Below are 16,713 nucleotides of genomic sequence, written 5' to 3'. Positions count from 1 at the left end.
TTAAAGTCAAGTGGCAGACAAGTAAGAGGGTAATAGCAAACAAAAAGCTAAAGGGGCCACTGTCTAGACGATATCACTGGAACGATACAGTCAGCAGCCCCAGGAGAAAACTAGTGCCTAAAACTCTAAATCTTTGAACTTCCTTTCTTGGCACGTGTGTGCTGCTTTATAGGAGTGAGCTCTGAGGCTGAAGGCCTTTGAACAGTTTAGGGATCTTTACTGTTCAAAAACAGTCTGAGCCTTATTTAACTATGTCTTTGTGGAGTGGAGGCAGACCTGGCAGAGAAACTAAAGTATCTGACACTGAACTTTTACATTCAGTTTAAATTTTGGAAAAAACAAAAAGCAGTCTGTATTTTATGTAAGAATGGCTGAGTTTTAATTAAAGTAGTTTTATGAATCAGCTTTTAGTAGATATTTAATTACTCCTCGCTGCTTTTGGATCTCATCTTTGGAGAACTTTAGCTTTGATTTACTTCTCCATTTACTTCTCCACTCAGGACAGTCAAAAATCCACCATTTATGCATGGGTTTATAGGCAGGGACAATTACTGTTTAAACTCATGTTAGCAATACTGCAAAAAAAAACAAAAAAAACAAAAGACATGCTAAAAATACAAAAATACATGACAAAAATGGAATACCATAATATCAACTAAACACTAATAATCTGCCTCTGATGGCACAGAACAATGCAGGCAAAGTCCGTTCCCATTTACCTTTCACAGCAAATATATTTCCCACAAAAAACAAATGATGTGGCAGAATTATGGTTGATGGGTCAGAAGAATCCAAATCTGCACAAGACACTTGCATGTTTTTGTTTCAGATACTGTCCACAACATAATATAGAGTTCACACAGCTCATATGGTCTTCAGCTTAATGCTGATTTTCAAAATATTTTTATTAATTCCACTTCCTTTTGAGCATTAACCTTGTGACAGTCTATAAGTGGAACATTTGAAAGGAAAATCCAAATGTTTTTTTCAGTGCAAGATCTTTTTATAATCCTTATGGTGCGGTCAGAGTTGGTTGAAACTCCAGTTTGTATTGGGACGTGTGGTCCAGGTGTTTTCATATACACCAGTGACGTGATCCAGTTCTGTAGCTCAAACACTCAGGCACTTTCCCCATACCATATCTACTAAATCCAGCAACAGGATTACAACTCAGTCACATTGTTTCTGTTTTATAAACAAAAACATTTTAAAAAAGAACTGTCAGTTACAGCTGCGTCAATGCAAAAGGCACTTCCGTTTTCAGTTCGCTAAGACCTTTCTAGTAAATTGCACTCAGTTAGGTTTCACCACCATCTAATCCTGCTTGATGACTTTTAAACCACTTCCCATTCATTTTGCAAATTTCCAATATGATGTCATCGTAATTTTACCATTCACTGACTCTGAAATAAATCATCCACTTTGTTGTGCCACCTTTTGACCTTGAAAGGATAGTAAGTGCCACTTTTTGAATTTTGGATGTTTGGACTGAAAATTCGATTTCAATCACTAAGTGAGCGATATCAGGATCAGAAACTATGGAAGGGGAGTCTTTACAAAATCTTCCCAACAGTTAGAAATAAGATGGTTTTAGTGACGTAACATTGTTATTTGAAGGGCAGTGGCCTTGCACTAAGAGTGCTACATAGTCCAACCCCCCGTTTTGTTGCATGTATGGAAGTGGCTGAGGAGTAAAACAATGATCGATCTCCGGCTGTTTGAGGGGTGTTGTACCGTTTCCTCCATTCTCCAGACAAGGTTTCCCCTCCAGTTCCATGGGATCAGGATCAGTGGGGCCCAGTTCAGGCTCCAATCCAGAATTGGCCTGCTTCCTTTTCCTTAGACAGATGATTGTCCCAGCCACCACAGCAAATCCCAGCACCAGTGCAAGAGCAGCTAAAGCAGGTATGAGAGTATATGTCATAGATGGCTGTGTCTCCACCCAGGGCTCTGAGGATGTCACTGGAATCCCTTCGGTACGAGCCTCTGTACATGACCCCATTTCAGCAGAGTTGTTGGCCCGAGAGCTGATTTTCTCTCCCAAAGGATTAGCACAGACTGAATAGGTACAGTTTGGTCTCAGACCACGTAAAGTGTATTCAGGATAGTTGGGTGGAACATTCAGTGTAATGGATCGGCGATCAGGCCCTGAGAGGTTACGGTAGGTCAACTTGATGCCACGAATATGCGGCTGTGACTTGATAAACCGATGCAAGTCAAGAAGGATTGATGTGGAGGTCACCTGACGTGAACTGATGGCATCAAGTTTATCAGGCATCTCGGTGGTAACTATAGAATCTTCAGTTGCTGGTGGTTGAGGAACATCATCCATATTTTCACAGTAGAGGCCAAATGTCCCTGACAGACACAAACAGCCGAGTTCTCCCACTGGGTCAAAATAACAAGTGCCACCATTAAGGCAGATGTTTGGTGGACAAAAGTGCTCATATTGCCCACTGGTGGAGCTTGGGAAGACTGGAGGTTCTGTTTTTGGAGAGATAGTTTCTTCACTAGGTGGTGGAGGAGGAGGAATAGCATTGGTATGGGTTGTTCTTGGAGATGTGTATGGCAACTGTGGAACAGAAGTACTTCCAATGGGAGAGCCCATTTGCAATGTTGTGGTTGATGGACATCCAAAATCTTTGTGATCCAGTTCTGAAAGCATCTTCCCAGCATTAACTAGAGGAAAGTGGCATCTGGTCTCTTCATGTCTCTCAAGAATCACTTTCTTCTCTTTTAGCCAGACAGGGAACCAGGCTAATGGGCACAAACAGTCAAATGGATTCTTAGCTGCTGTCAGGGTTCTCAACTTGGGGAAAGTGTGAAAAAAATGTGGTGGGAATCCCTGGAGATTTAGACTACTGAGATCCAGTTCTTGAAGCCCAGATAATTTATCAAAGTCCTCCACCCTCAGATCCCCCAATGGGTTGCCAGCCAAGCTCAGCTTGGTCAGCCCTTTTAGGAAATCATGTTTTAGGGCCCTGGGCACCTCAGCTAACTGGTTTGATGAAATGTCTAGCTCATGAAGATTCTTCAGGGAGGCTACGAGATCCTCATGTAAAGTAGTAAGCTTTAGAGAGGCCACCTTAAGTGTCTCCAGGTGGGGAGTCTGTAGGTCTGAGGGACTCAAAGTTGGAATATTGTTGTTGCTGAGGTCTAAAAGGAGAAGACTGGGGAACTGAAGTGATGGGAGCGAGGTTAGCTGATTCCCTTGCAGTTTTAGTTCTAGCAACTTTTCTAAACCTTCAAAAGCTTCCAAATGAATGCTCTGTATGCGATTTGAATGAAGATACAGCCTCTCCAGCTGTACCAAGCCAGAAAAACTGCCTTTGGATATATGGGTAATCTGGTTAGTGGACAAGTCTAAGTTCTTCAGTTTTGACAACATCTCAAATACACCATCTGGAATCTCTGTAAGCTCATTCTGGCTCAGATCTAAAAGCTCCAACTCCATTAGACCTTTGAAGTCTTCTTGAGCCAAAGTAATGATGGCATTTTGGAAGATGTAGAGATTTTGTGTCGTTGTTGGGACACGAGGCACAATGGGGGCAGGAAGATTAATGCAGAATATAGACCCCTGCATTGGGCAGTCACAGCTTGCTGGGCAGTCAGATGATAACACCAGCCCAGAAGACAGGACAAAGAGCAGGAAGTATTGTATCATGGTGATGAAAGGCTTGCAAATCTGAAAGACATAAGTGGAATAGAAAATGGTTAGTGTCAATCATTAGTTGCTTGCTAAGGTGCCCATATTTACAAGACAAATTGAAACATAAACCCTGGTAATTTATAAATAGCTCTACAGGTAATATAATTAACTACTCTATGAAATAAATGAATATTATTTAAGAATTTTGTCAGCCTCGTACTCAAACTTAGATTCGTTTTGTCTAATAACAAATGCAACAGTTCCATAAAACATGTCCAAAGGAAGAAATTCAAGTATCAAAGAACACAAAAATATAGAAAAGTACAATGAGGTGGATACACACATACTTATGCTAGGGCTGCTCAATTAATCGAATTTAAATCTAAATTACGATCTGGGCTTTCAAGGATTAGTAAAAATGACTGAGCCGATTATTAGCCCCTCCCTCGTGCTTTACTCTCGCGCTGTGTGGCAAATCGAGCGCACCTCTCTGCATTTCGAACACGCGTCACAACAATTAAGAGGACCCGAGGGAAGCTCGGAAAGCTAAGCAGAAGTTATTTGGAGAGGAGAGTGATTGCTGTTGGTTGAAAAGAGAGGTAAAAAACTTCAGTGGTGCAGAAACATTATGGGTTCGCGGAGTCAGACGTGGATCAAGTAGACATAGTGTGTAAACTTTGCTACGGTGTCGTAGCTGCACCACAGAGCAACACTGCAAAGATCATTAAACATAGATGTTTACATTTTTTTATTTTTTATATTGCAAACATTCGCACTGTTATCAGTATTTGCACACTATTTTATATTATTTTTTGACAATCTTTTTAAAGTCATTATTCAATACATTGTTATTGTTAAATAAATATCGTCAAATAATCAAGATCTCAATTTCAGTGAAAATAATCGTGATTATCATTTTTGCCATAATTGAGCAGCCCTAACTTATGCTAAAAAAAACAAAACTTTATTTCCATAAACACAAATATGTATGCAAAATATAATGCCTAGAGCCTCATTATAGTGCCTTTGCTTTTCATATCTGTAATGATCATCCTCCCCAGGGATAAAGGCCCATAGGTTAAGTGAGAGGTTAGCACAGGCCACCCAGGGTGACTATTTCTGAGTAGATAAGAAGTCAGTTCAGCCACTTCTTTGTGTTTATGGCATCGTTTTTAGCCCGTGAAACCCAGTCTGCTGCAGTGAAGCATGACATGCACAGCCGCAAGTCTCCCATATACAAACATATCTGAGGCGAATATGGTTTGCTGACAGACACATTACACTATTGTTTTATAGTGCCAAAAAACACAGGACAGTAGAAAACTGTGGAAAATTCAAGCACTGCATTGAAAATTTCCAACTAATTTTCCAGTGGATGTGTGAATGTTTTTTAAATCTCATCCCGCTTCCCTCTTAATCAGCACAAGATTTTACAAGGTAGTGTACAAACAGTGCTCTACAAAGAGATAATTGTGTCATCAAGCGTCTTTACTTTGCCCACTTTTATTGTTTATAGTCACATGTCTTATAGGAAGAATAAAAATAAGCCCCATGTATGCAGCTCACCCAAAAAGAAAGAAAAAACACAAAAAATGCACTTAAATGTATAACTGCTGTGTAGTGAGTAAAGAAGTTTTAATAATGTGTCTGGATTGAGCATAAAAACAGTAACAAACTGTTCTGCTGTGGAATAATGAAAAATGTAAAAAACAATTAACTTACAAATATGTTGCTGTTTTTTTATAATCACATGTTTAAATGTTCCTATTATGGTACACCATTTATCAATGTGCATTTCAGTCACCATCCTTAACATTACATCAGCTCTTTGTCTTTCATCTTCCTCTCTCTCCCCTCCACTCCCTTGGCCTGGTTTCTATTTGTTAAACTCTCACACTATTGCCCTTTCCAGGACTCCTGAGGCGGAAGTCAAGGAGAAACCTAAGATGTTTTATTAAAGTCAGGCGTGCACACATAGGGCCATACCTCTATTCCCTCCCTGCCCTATTTCTCCGCCATTCATTCCCTTCACCTCATAACATGAAAGTAGGAATTTGCAATATTCTGGGAAATTCTTTATGTAGTGACAGGAATGGAAAAAAGTGGTGCTGACAAGTGTTTTGAACACAACACAAGATTTTTTTTAGATGAATTAATATGGACGGTGCTCTGACCTGCTGCTCTCTTGATTCTCTGTTAACCTAAAGACACACTTTTATTTAACTGATCTTCCAGGACCAGTTAGAATGTTTCTAATGCTGTTTTATACAGATCACAGCACACTGTCTGGGAATTAGAATCTTATCTCTGATTTTTGTCTCTTGATGCCATACTGTATCTATGTGGGAAACTGGTCACTTTGCTAGTTTTTGCCAAAGAGAACAACACTGTTACACTTCATGTCCAATAAGAAATAAACACGGACACTAAATTGAACAGCTTTACAAACCTGCAAGTCTGCATATACTAGTAATTTTAACTGGTGTTTGAACTTTTAGGTAAAAAAACAAAACAGCAATGCAAAGACATGTTTTCAGACCCAAAGTTACTGGTGTGAGTAACATTTTGTGGCCATTTATCAAAGCAATATATCCATCCATCATTCAGTTTTTTTCTGCTTGTCCAGAAAGGTCACCAGTCTGCTGCAGGGCTAACTTTGCCTGGCATTACTTTGCTTTAGTCACCAAACCAGTACTAGTGGGAAAAAAACAAACAAAACAAACAAAAGCTACAGACACAAACTACAATGCACACCCTAATGCATACAATTAAAAGATCTAAGATGACAGCGTGCTCCACTGAACTATTCCTGCTATGACGGGCTTTTGTTCAGGAGAATGTCTTTATTTAAAGCCACTGCACTCCAGAGTCTGGAGCTTTCTTCGTGTGAAGTCAGTTGTTGTTTACAGAACATTATAGCTGCCTTTCAGTTCTTTAGGGTGCTACCTCTGACACACTTGCTAAGTGAATAGTGTGATGAAAGGAGAGGAACGACTGGAATATGAATGGTTGGAGTATTACACTCTTAAAGCTAGCCTTTATAGGCTTTTATAGAATATGTTTGCAAATCCAAGTGTGTAGGTAATCTTGAGGCCTTGCGCTTGCCAACTAACCACTGTCAGGACATGCACGTTTACAGCCTCTGTGAATGTTCTAGAATAGAATAGAATAGCTCTTTATCCGATTGTTCAGTCTGACGTCACTAGCCGTGTCTGGACCTAAACTCCGCTGCAGGTCCATATATCAAATGATCACTATGGCATTACTGAGAGTTGAAAAACTGTCTAAAGTCTTTCATCTTTAATAAAATGATCAGCGTTCTGCTCTACCAGGTGTAACAATTGAGTTTAACATCCAGGCATCCATGAAAACGGAATTTATGACATTTAACGGAGTTAGAAGTTAGCAGGGAGTTAGCTCGCTAGCTTCTATCTAAATACAATATAGCATGTCCTGACTGCGGGGTTTTGGAAACAAATTAAAACGTACAGCTCTGTTATCACTTCCAACATAAATGACGACAGAAAACTAAACAGCAGTGATGTTTGTAGGGTTACTGAAGTTTGGCTAGCTGGTATATAATGATGTGCTACGTGACCACTAGCGACACAGCTATGTTAGCATAATATAAACAAGCTAACTTTTTTTTCCCACTCGATAAACGTTAACGTGAGTGTTCTCGGTAGTCAGGAACAAATGTAATCGCATGGCAGGATGCTGTAAAAGGACCAAACTTCAGCCAGGAGAACAACTGAGATAATCCATCCACAATACGAGGTTAGTCATTCATATACTGCTGCATGGGCTGGGCTGTAGCTACATCCTAAGGTTTTAAAAACTGAGCTTAAATAAATGATTAGCGATAATAAAAGCCGAGGGAGGTCAACAGTGATCACTGACTGTTTTAGGAGCTTTTTGAGATCAAATAGAAGAAAATACAAAACATTAAACATGTTAACAACACAAAAGCCATATTAAACGCAGACTACTTTAGGCCCGGAAGTAGGATTCATCGCGTCATCACTGAACAACCGGATTGTGACTGTTACAAGAACAATGAAAGGCAGTTTGGTATCTCTCCGTGTGAAATACACAATAGCGTAAGCAAGTATTTACATAATAACACAGACAGATTTACATTTACACAAGACAGATATGTACAACTTATTCTTACACCTGCATACATACAGATACACCCATAAAGACAGATATGTACAACTTATTCATACACCTGCATACATACAGATATACACATATATATATATACACACGATATACACATATATATATATACACGATATACACACATATATATATACACGATATACACATATATATATATAAAAACACCCAGCACGCCCCTGCGGGCGGTTTATCCTTCAAGCTCGGGTCCTCTACCAGAGGCCTGGGAGCTTGAGGGTCCTGCGCAGTATCTTAGCTGTTCCCAGGACTGCGCTCTTCTGGACAGAGATCTCCGATGTTATTCCCGGGATCTGCTGGAGCCACTCGCCTAGCTTGGGAGTCACCGCACCTAGTGCTCCGATTACCACGGGGACCACCGTTACCTTCACCCTCCACATCCTCTCGAGCTCTTCTCTGAGCCCTTGGTATTTCTCCAGCTTCTCGTGTTCCTTCTTCCTGATATTGCTGTCATTCGGAACTGCTACATCGATCACTACGGCCGTCTTCTTCTCTTTGTCTACCACCACTATGTCCGGTTGGTTAGCCACCACCATTTTGTCCGTCTGTATCTGGAAGTCCCACAGGATCTTAGCTCGGTCATTCTCCACCACCCTTGGGGGCATCTCCCATTTTGACCTCGGGACTTCCAGGTTATACTCGGCACAGATGTTCCTGTACACTATGCCGGCCACTTGGTTATGGCGTTCCATGTATGCCTTGCCTGCTAGCATCTTGCACCCTGCTGTTATGTGCTGGATTGTCTCTGGGGCATCTTTACACAGCCTGCACCTGGGGTCTTGCCTGGTGTGATAGACCCCAGCCTATATGGATCTTGTACTCAGAGCTTGTTCTTGTGCTGCCATGATTAGTGCCTCTGTGCTGTCTCTCAGTCCAGCTTTGTCCAGCCACTGGTAGGATTTCTGGATATCAGCCACCTCCTCTATCTGCCGGTGGTACATACCGTGCAGGGCCCTGTCCTTCCATGATGGTTCCTCGTCTACCTCCTCTTTCTTGGGTTTCTGCTGCCTGAGGTATTCACTGAGCACTCGGTCAGTTGGGGCCATCTTCCCAATGTATTCTTGGATGTTCGTTGTCTCATCCTGGACTGTGGTGCTGACACTCACCAGTCCCCGGCCCCCTTCCTTCCGCTTAGCGTATAGCCTCAGGGTGCTGGACTTGGGGTGAAACCCTCCATGCATGGTAAGGAGCTTTCTTGTCTTTATGTCAGTGGCTTCTATCTCCTCCTTTGGCCAGCCTATTACCCCAGCAGGGTACCTGATCACGGGCAGGGCGTACGTGTTGATGGCCCGGATCTTGTTCTTACCATTCAGCTGACTCCTCAGGACTTGCCTGACCCTCTGCAGGTACTTGGTGGTTGCAGCTTTTCTAGTGGCTTCTTCATGGTTCCCATTCGCCTGCGGGATCCCCAGGTACTTGTAACTGTCCTCTATGTCTGCAATGTTGCCTTCTGGTAGTTCAATCCCCTCAGTTCTGACTACCTTCCCTCTCTTTGTTACCATCCGACTACACTTCTCCAGTCCGAACGACATTCCAATGTCATTGCTGTATAGCCTGGTAGTGTGGATCAGTGAATCGATGTCTCGTTCACTCTTGGCATACAGCTTGATGTCATCCATGTACAGGAGGTGGCTGACAACTGCTCCGTTCCGTAGTCGGTATCCGTAGCCAGTCTTGTTAATGATCTCACTGAGGGGGTTCAGACCTATGCAGAACAGCAGTGGGGATATATATATATATTAGGGGTGCAACGATATTCGTATCGATATTGAACCATTCGATACAGTACTTTCGGTTCGGTACGCATATGTATCGAACAATACAACATTTGTAATTTATTTTATCAATTTTCCTTCTGACGATGCTTTCTGTGTGGAGCGCTCAGTGAATCTGTGTTCGACTACTCCGCCTAGGCTGCACTGTCGAGCGCAGATCCACTGAGCGCTCAACACAGACAGCATAGTCAGAAGGAAGAGCGCAGGGCAAGCTAGCGAGACAGAAGTTAAGCTCTCCTTGCAACAAGCAAATTGAACCTCATTCAGATCTGGCGTTTGGAATTATTTTGGTTTTCATGTGACGTATGACCCTGAAGGTAAGCGAGTCATGGACTAAAGTAAAACAGTATGTTGGATGTGCCATGCAATGCTCAATTGGTGTGAACTAGTGTGTTAGCGCAGTTAGCTCGTTAACGTGTTGGCCGTCTAGCCCCATGCACGGAGCGATCCGCGGTAGCTCGTTAACGGAGATTTGCCGTGTTGTGGCGTTAAGGTCATTTCAACGAGATTAACCTGAAAGCACTAGTGGTAACACAACGAATATGACTGCACATTTATGCCGACATCATCCTAGTGCAAAGACAAGTGGAAGCAGACAAAAAAAAGCAAGCATGCTACTAACTTTAGCCGAGTCATTTAGACAGCTGTTAGCACATGATTCTCCTTATGCTGCTGAGAATATAGCTCAGAAGAAGCGTATTGGAGCGGATGATGCCGTCATTCACCTCCTACATCGTTCCCTCGCTCACCTGGAGACCGCTGGAAGCACTGTGAGAATCATGTTCTTTGATTTCTCCAGTGCCTTCAACACCATTCTTCCCTCAGTTCTAAAGGACAAGCTGGTGAACTCTGGAGTGGACCATCACCTCACTACCTGGATCCTGGACTACCTCACCGACCGACCACAGTATGTGAGGACTCAGGGCTGTGTGTCGGACAGGGTCGTCTGCAGTACGGGGGCCCCACAGGGAACGGTTCTGGCTCCGTTCCTCTTCACCATCTACACTGCAGACTTCTCCCACAATTCCACCCAGTGCTTCCTGCAGAAGTTCTCTGATGACTCTGCAATAGTCGGCCTCATCACTGATGGGGACGACAAGGAGTGCAGAGGTCTGACCCAAGACTTTGTGGACTGGTGCCAGCTGAACTACCTCCAGATCAACGCCAGTAAAACCAAGGAACTGGTGGTAGACTTCCGCAGGCACAAGCATTCTCCACTGCAACCACTGAACATCCAAGGTATGGACATTGAGGCTGTGGACAGCTACAGGTACCTTGGTGTTCATCTGAACAATAGACTGGACTGGACTCATAACTCAGACGCCCTCTACATGAAAGGGCAGAGCAGGCTGTACCTGCTGCGGAGACTCAGGTCGTTTGGAGTGGAGGGCCCACTCCTGAAGAAATTCTATGACTCTGTTGTGGCTTCTGCTATCTTTTATGGCGTGGTCTGCTGGGGCGGCAGCATCTCTGCTGGGGACAGGAAGAGACTGAACAGGGTGATCCGAAGGGCCAGCTCTGTTCTAGGATGCCCTCTGGACCCAGTGGAGGTGGTGAGTGACAGGAGAACGGCGGCTAAGCTATCATCCCTGATGGACAACATCTCCCACCCCATGCAGCAGACTGTGACAGCACTGAGCAGCTCCTTCAGTGGGAGACTGCGGCACCCACGGTGTGGGACGGAGAGATTTCGCAGGTCTTTCCTCCCCACTGCTGTCAGACTCCATAATAAAGACTTTAACTGATCAAACACACACATCCATACATATGCAATAATACTAAGTGCAATAATCCTTTCTGTCATCGTTGTATTTTTACTCAGTTGTATATAGTATTTGTATTTGTATTCTATTTTTATCTTATTGTATATTTATTTTATTTTATTCTACTGTATATAGTATTTTATTTTATTCTATTCTGTACAGTTGTGTACTGTATTTATTCTTGTTGTATTCTAATTTTTGCCTCATAACTTTTGCACTGTCCACTTCCTGCTGTGACAAAACAAATTTCCCACGTGTGGGACTAATAAAGGTTATCTTATCTTATCTTATCTTATAGTATAGCTTTTATTTTGGAAAGAGCCATTTCTCTGTAATAAACTCTCTTTTCCAAAGATGAGTGATTCCTCAATCAGATACAGGGCTTGCAATATCGCTAGCCCGACGTCCCGGAGCTAGCGATTTTTTCAGTCGGGCTACCAAAATCTATCTCTTCCCTGCCCGTCGGGCTATTGTAGGAAAAATATATGTCAATGCTTTTGCATTCTTTCGGAAATGTAGCTGGGTAATTATGTCATTGGCATCGGTGAGCCACTGTCAATATGTGACATATTGAAGTCGCGTTTGAATTTGCGCTTGTTTTTTGCTTTCACTTTGCAATCGTGCGAACTGTGTATAGAGAGCGACAGCACTGATCTGTGAGTGATGATAATTTGTGCACCAATTCCTCTGACATCGTCTTATTAATCGTTAGCTTACTATGCAAACATGACAAGTGAAATCTCCCACAGCAAGCTTAAACATGTGAGAGGTTGATCACGCAGAGAATCGCTGAGCTTATGTGAGTGCGTGTGTAAAAGCATTTCAGTTCTGCTGAGCCAAATAAGACAGGTCAGGGTGAAGAAGTGACAGCCAAAGAAAAGCTTACCACAAAACGGAAAAGTTATGACAAATCAGACTATAAGGCAAAAAGAAAGTGCAGCTTTATGGTTTCATGGACAAAAGAATCTCTGTGGCTGCGACATGACGAGCTAAATAACCAGGGCTGCACATAAGTGGTCCGCAGGTGCGCATTCGCTGTCAAAATAAAAAACACGCACAAGGGTTAGGGTTAAATTTAAAAACTGTACTTTTGAGTTAAAATATATATTTATAATTTTAATAAATGACAAATTAAAAATGCATGAACATTTTTTTGTATCGAAAAAATATCGAACCGTGACACCAAAGTATCGAACCGAACCGAACCGTGAATTTTGTGTATCGTTGCACCCCAAATATATATATATATATATATATATATATATATATATATATATATATATATATATATATATACATACATACATATATATATATATATATATACATATACATATACATACACATACATATATATATACACATATCACCACCTGGGTCTGGGTGCAGTTCCCCCCTCCAGGGGCAAGGGTACCTAGACCCGGTTCGTAGAGTACGCTTGGGGAGTGTGATCGTGTGTACAGCGTCTCTTTATGTCTGTCTCCACGTTGGTTGAGTGTGGAGTAAGTGCATATGAGAGCATGAGGGTGTGAATGGATGTTTGTATCTGTGTGTGCCTGTATGTCTGTGTCTATATGTCAGGTTGGGTATCAGACGCCACCTCTCTGGGGACATCTCAGGCCCTCCAAGGTTTGGAGGCCTATCTCCACCCACCACCACTTCCCCTGCCAGTGGCGGACTCCCTCAGGTGTCGGTGCGTTGGTGGTTCTTTGTGTCTGGGGGTGGGCGTCCGGGTACACACCGGCTCACTCCTTGGCGGCCGTTTATCGGGACCTGGAGCCTGGGGCTCGCTCGGGCCACTTCGGAGGTGGGGTGCCCCAGGCCTCTCGGCCTGGGGCTCGGTCACTCAGGCACAGCTGGCTGCCGGCGGAGCTCACGGGCGCGTCACTGCAACTCCCCCTGGCTTCTGCTCCGCGGCTGCTGAGTGAGCCCTCATCTGGGACTGTCCTCAGCTCTTACTGGGACAGTGGCGTGACTGCCCCTCTGTTGGTCTTCCTTGGTCTCTTGTGTTCTGGGGGCCTCTGGATGTCTGGAGTTTTGATCTCCTCCATACCTGCTTCATACCCTGGAGGACGGGGCTGTGGCTCCCCACACTCCCTAGCAGATCGTTACATGGAGAAACCTTTGGAATGCAAGCATGCTGATCCACACAGGTATGCACACAGGTGTGCACACGGGTATTCACAGACGCGGACTACAGCTTTCTTGGCTGCTGCCTCAAAGCACATTGTGCGCTGTCTATCTTGCGTGCTGCACAACATCGTTTATTATTTAGTATCTACTGATATCTACTGCTAGCTAGTTTATTGTGATGGTGCTGTTTTTTTTATTATGTTGGTCTTTGTTGTTTGCTTTCTCTTCTGTTTTTTTTCTCCATACAGGTGACCGAGGTGTTTTGTTTTTTTGTTTGTTTGTTTTTTTTTCTTTCTTCCCCTCCTTCTCACCGTCTCTTCTCCCCTTTGGTTTTCTTTCTCTCCCTCTCTTTCTTTCATTCTTTCTCCCTGTCCTATCCCCCAGTCATGTCTGTCCCGTTTGTAGCAACTGAAAATAAAATAAATTCATAATTATAATAAAGGTCAATCAAATGGACCAATATGGCAAGGCCATGATGATCCACTTGGTAAAATAAATCCGCTTGGCATCTTTCTTGGCCTTAAGACAACAATTCTGATGGCTAAAGATCCAAACGGGACACAAAAAAAAAAAAAAAATATATATATATATATATATATATATATATGTATATACACTCAACAAAAATATAAACGCAACACCTTTGTTACTGCTCCCATTCCCCATGGGATGGACGTAGAGACCTAAAATTCATTCCAGATGCACAATATAACCATCCCTCCCAAACAGTGGTCACAAATCAGTCCAAATGTGTGGTAGTGGGCACATCTGCCATATTGAGATAATCCATCCCACCTCACAGGTGTGCCACATCAGGATGCTGATCTGACATCATGAGTAGTGCACAGGTGTACCTCAGACTGCCCACAACAAAAGGCCACCCTTGGAATGTGCAGTTTTGTCTCACAGCAAAATGCCACAGATGCCACAAGCAATGAGGGAGCGTGCAATTGGCATGCTGACAGCAGGAATGTCAACCAGATCTGTCGCCCGTGCATTGAATGTTCATTTCTCAACCATAAGCCGTCTCCACAGGCGTTTCAGAGAATATGGCAGCACATCCAACCGGCCTCACAACCGCAGACCTCGTGTAACCACACCAGCCCAGGACCTCCACATCCAGCAGGTTCACCTCCAAGATCGGCACAGAGGCACTAATCATGGCAGCACAAGAACAAGCTCTGAGTACAAGATCCATAGAGGCTGGGGTCTATCACACCAGGCAAGACCCCAGGTGCAGGCTGTGTAAAGATGCCCCAGAGACAATCCAGCACATAACAGCAGGGTGCAAGATGCTAGCAGGCAAGGCATACATGGAACGCCATAACCAAGTGGCCGGCATAGTGTACAGGAACATCTGTGCCGAGTATAACCTGGAAGTCCCGAGGTCAAAATGGGAGATGCCCCCAAGGGTGGTGAAGAATGACCGAGCTAAGATCCTGTGGGACTTCCAGATACAGACGGACAAAATGGTGGTGGCTAACCAACCGGACATAGTGGTGGTAGACAAAGAGAAGAAGACGGCCGTAGTGATCGATGTAGCGGTTCCGAATGACAGCAATATCAGGAAGAAGGAACACGAGAAGCTGGAGAAATACCAAGGGCTCAGAGAAGAGCTCGAGAGGATGTGGAGGGTGAAGGTAACGGTGGTCCCCGTGGTAATCGGAGCACTAGGTGCGGTGACTCCCAAGCTAGGCGAGTGGCTCCAGCAGATCCCGGGAACAACATGGGAGACCTCTGTCCAGAAGAGCGCAGTCCTGGGAACAGCTAAGATACTGCGCAGGACCCTCAAGCTCCCAGGCCTCTGGTAGAGGACCCGAGCTTGAAGGATAAACCGCCCGCAGGGGCGTGCTGGGTGTTTTTTTTTTTTATATACACATATATATACACACACACACACATATATATATATATATATATATATATATATATATATATATATATATATATATATATATATATATATATATATATACAGTGGGGCAAAAAAGTATTTAGTCAGCCACCGATTGTGCAAGTTCCCCCACCTAAAATGATGACAGAGGTCAGTAATTTGCACCAGAGGTACACTTCAACTGTGAGAGACAGAATGTGAAAAAAAAAATAATCCATGAATCCACATGGATTTGTAAAGAATTTATTCGTAAATCAGGGTGGGAAAAAAAAAAAAAAAAAAAAAAAAAAAAATATATATATATATATATATATATATATATATATATATATATATATATATATATATATATATATATATATTAGGGGTGCAACGATATTCGTATCGATATTGAACCATTCGATACAGTGCTTTCAGTTCGGTACGCATATGTATCGAACAATACAAAATTTGTAATTTATTTTATCAACTTTCCTTCTGACGATGCTGTCTGTGTTGAGCGCTCAGTGAATCTGCGTTCGACTACTCCGCCTAGGCTGCACTGTCGAGCGCAGATCCACTGAGCGCTCAACACAGACAGCATAGTCAGAAGGAAGAGCGCAGGGCAAGCTAGCGAGACAGAAGTTAAGCTCTCCTTGCAACATGGCAAATTGAACCTCCCCCACCCTCATTCAGATCTGGCGTTTGGAATTATTTTGGTTTTCATGTGACGTATGACCCTGAAGGTAAGCGCGTCATGGACTAAAGTAAAACAGTATGTTGGATGTGCCACGCAATGCTCAATTACATGGGTGGGAACTAGTGTGTTAGCGCAGTTAGCTCGTTAACGTGTTGGCCGTCTAGCCCCATGCACGGGGCGATCAAGGGTAGGTCGTTAACGGAGATTTGCCGTGTTGTGGAGTTAAGGTCATTTCAACTAGATTAACCTGAAAGCACTAGTGGTAACACAACGAATATGACTGCACATTTACTCCGACATCATCCTAGTGCAAAGACAAGTGGAAGCAGACAAAAACAACAAGCAAGCATGCTACAAACTTTAGCTGAGTCATTTAGACAGCCGTTAGCACATGATTCTCCTTATATGTTTAATATGCTGCTGAGAATATAGCCCAGAAGAAGCGGATAGTATAGCTTTTATTTTGGAAAGAGACATTTCTCTGTAATAAACTCTCTTTTCCAAAGATGAGTGATTCCTCAATCAGATACAGGGCTCGCAATATCGCTAGCCCGACATCCCGGGGCTAGCGATTTTTCCAGTCGGACTACCAAAATCTATCTCTGCCCTGCCCGTCGGGC

The 16,713-nt window shown here is 43.2% G+C and overlaps 1 protein-coding gene across 2 annotated transcripts in view; it reads right to left on the bottom strand.

Moving 5' to 3' along the window:
* Positions 1-1,428: 1,428 nt before the first annotated feature.
* vasna (vasorin a) overlaps positions 1,429-16,713 on the bottom strand; it is a 44,108-nt gene continuing 28,823 nt past the window's right edge. For both annotated transcript variants that reach the window (XM_026171747.2, XM_026171746.2), the window contains one exon: positions 1,429-3,685. In XM_026171747.2, the coding sequence (XP_026027532.1) occupies positions 1,574-3,664 (2,091 nt within the window). In that variant the 5' untranslated portion in view covers positions 3,665-3,685 and the 3' untranslated portion in view covers positions 1,429-1,573. The remainder of the gene's footprint in view (positions 3,686-16,713) is intronic.

This window comes from Astatotilapia calliptera, chromosome 6 (assembly GCF_964374335.1).
Source record: "Astatotilapia calliptera chromosome 6, fAstCal68.1, whole genome shotgun sequence".
Taxonomy (NCBI): Eukaryota; Metazoa; Chordata; class Actinopteri; order Cichliformes; family Cichlidae; genus Astatotilapia; species Astatotilapia calliptera.
Note: the sequence above shows the minus strand (reverse complement) of the source record. Positions and strands in the feature narration are given on the sequence as shown.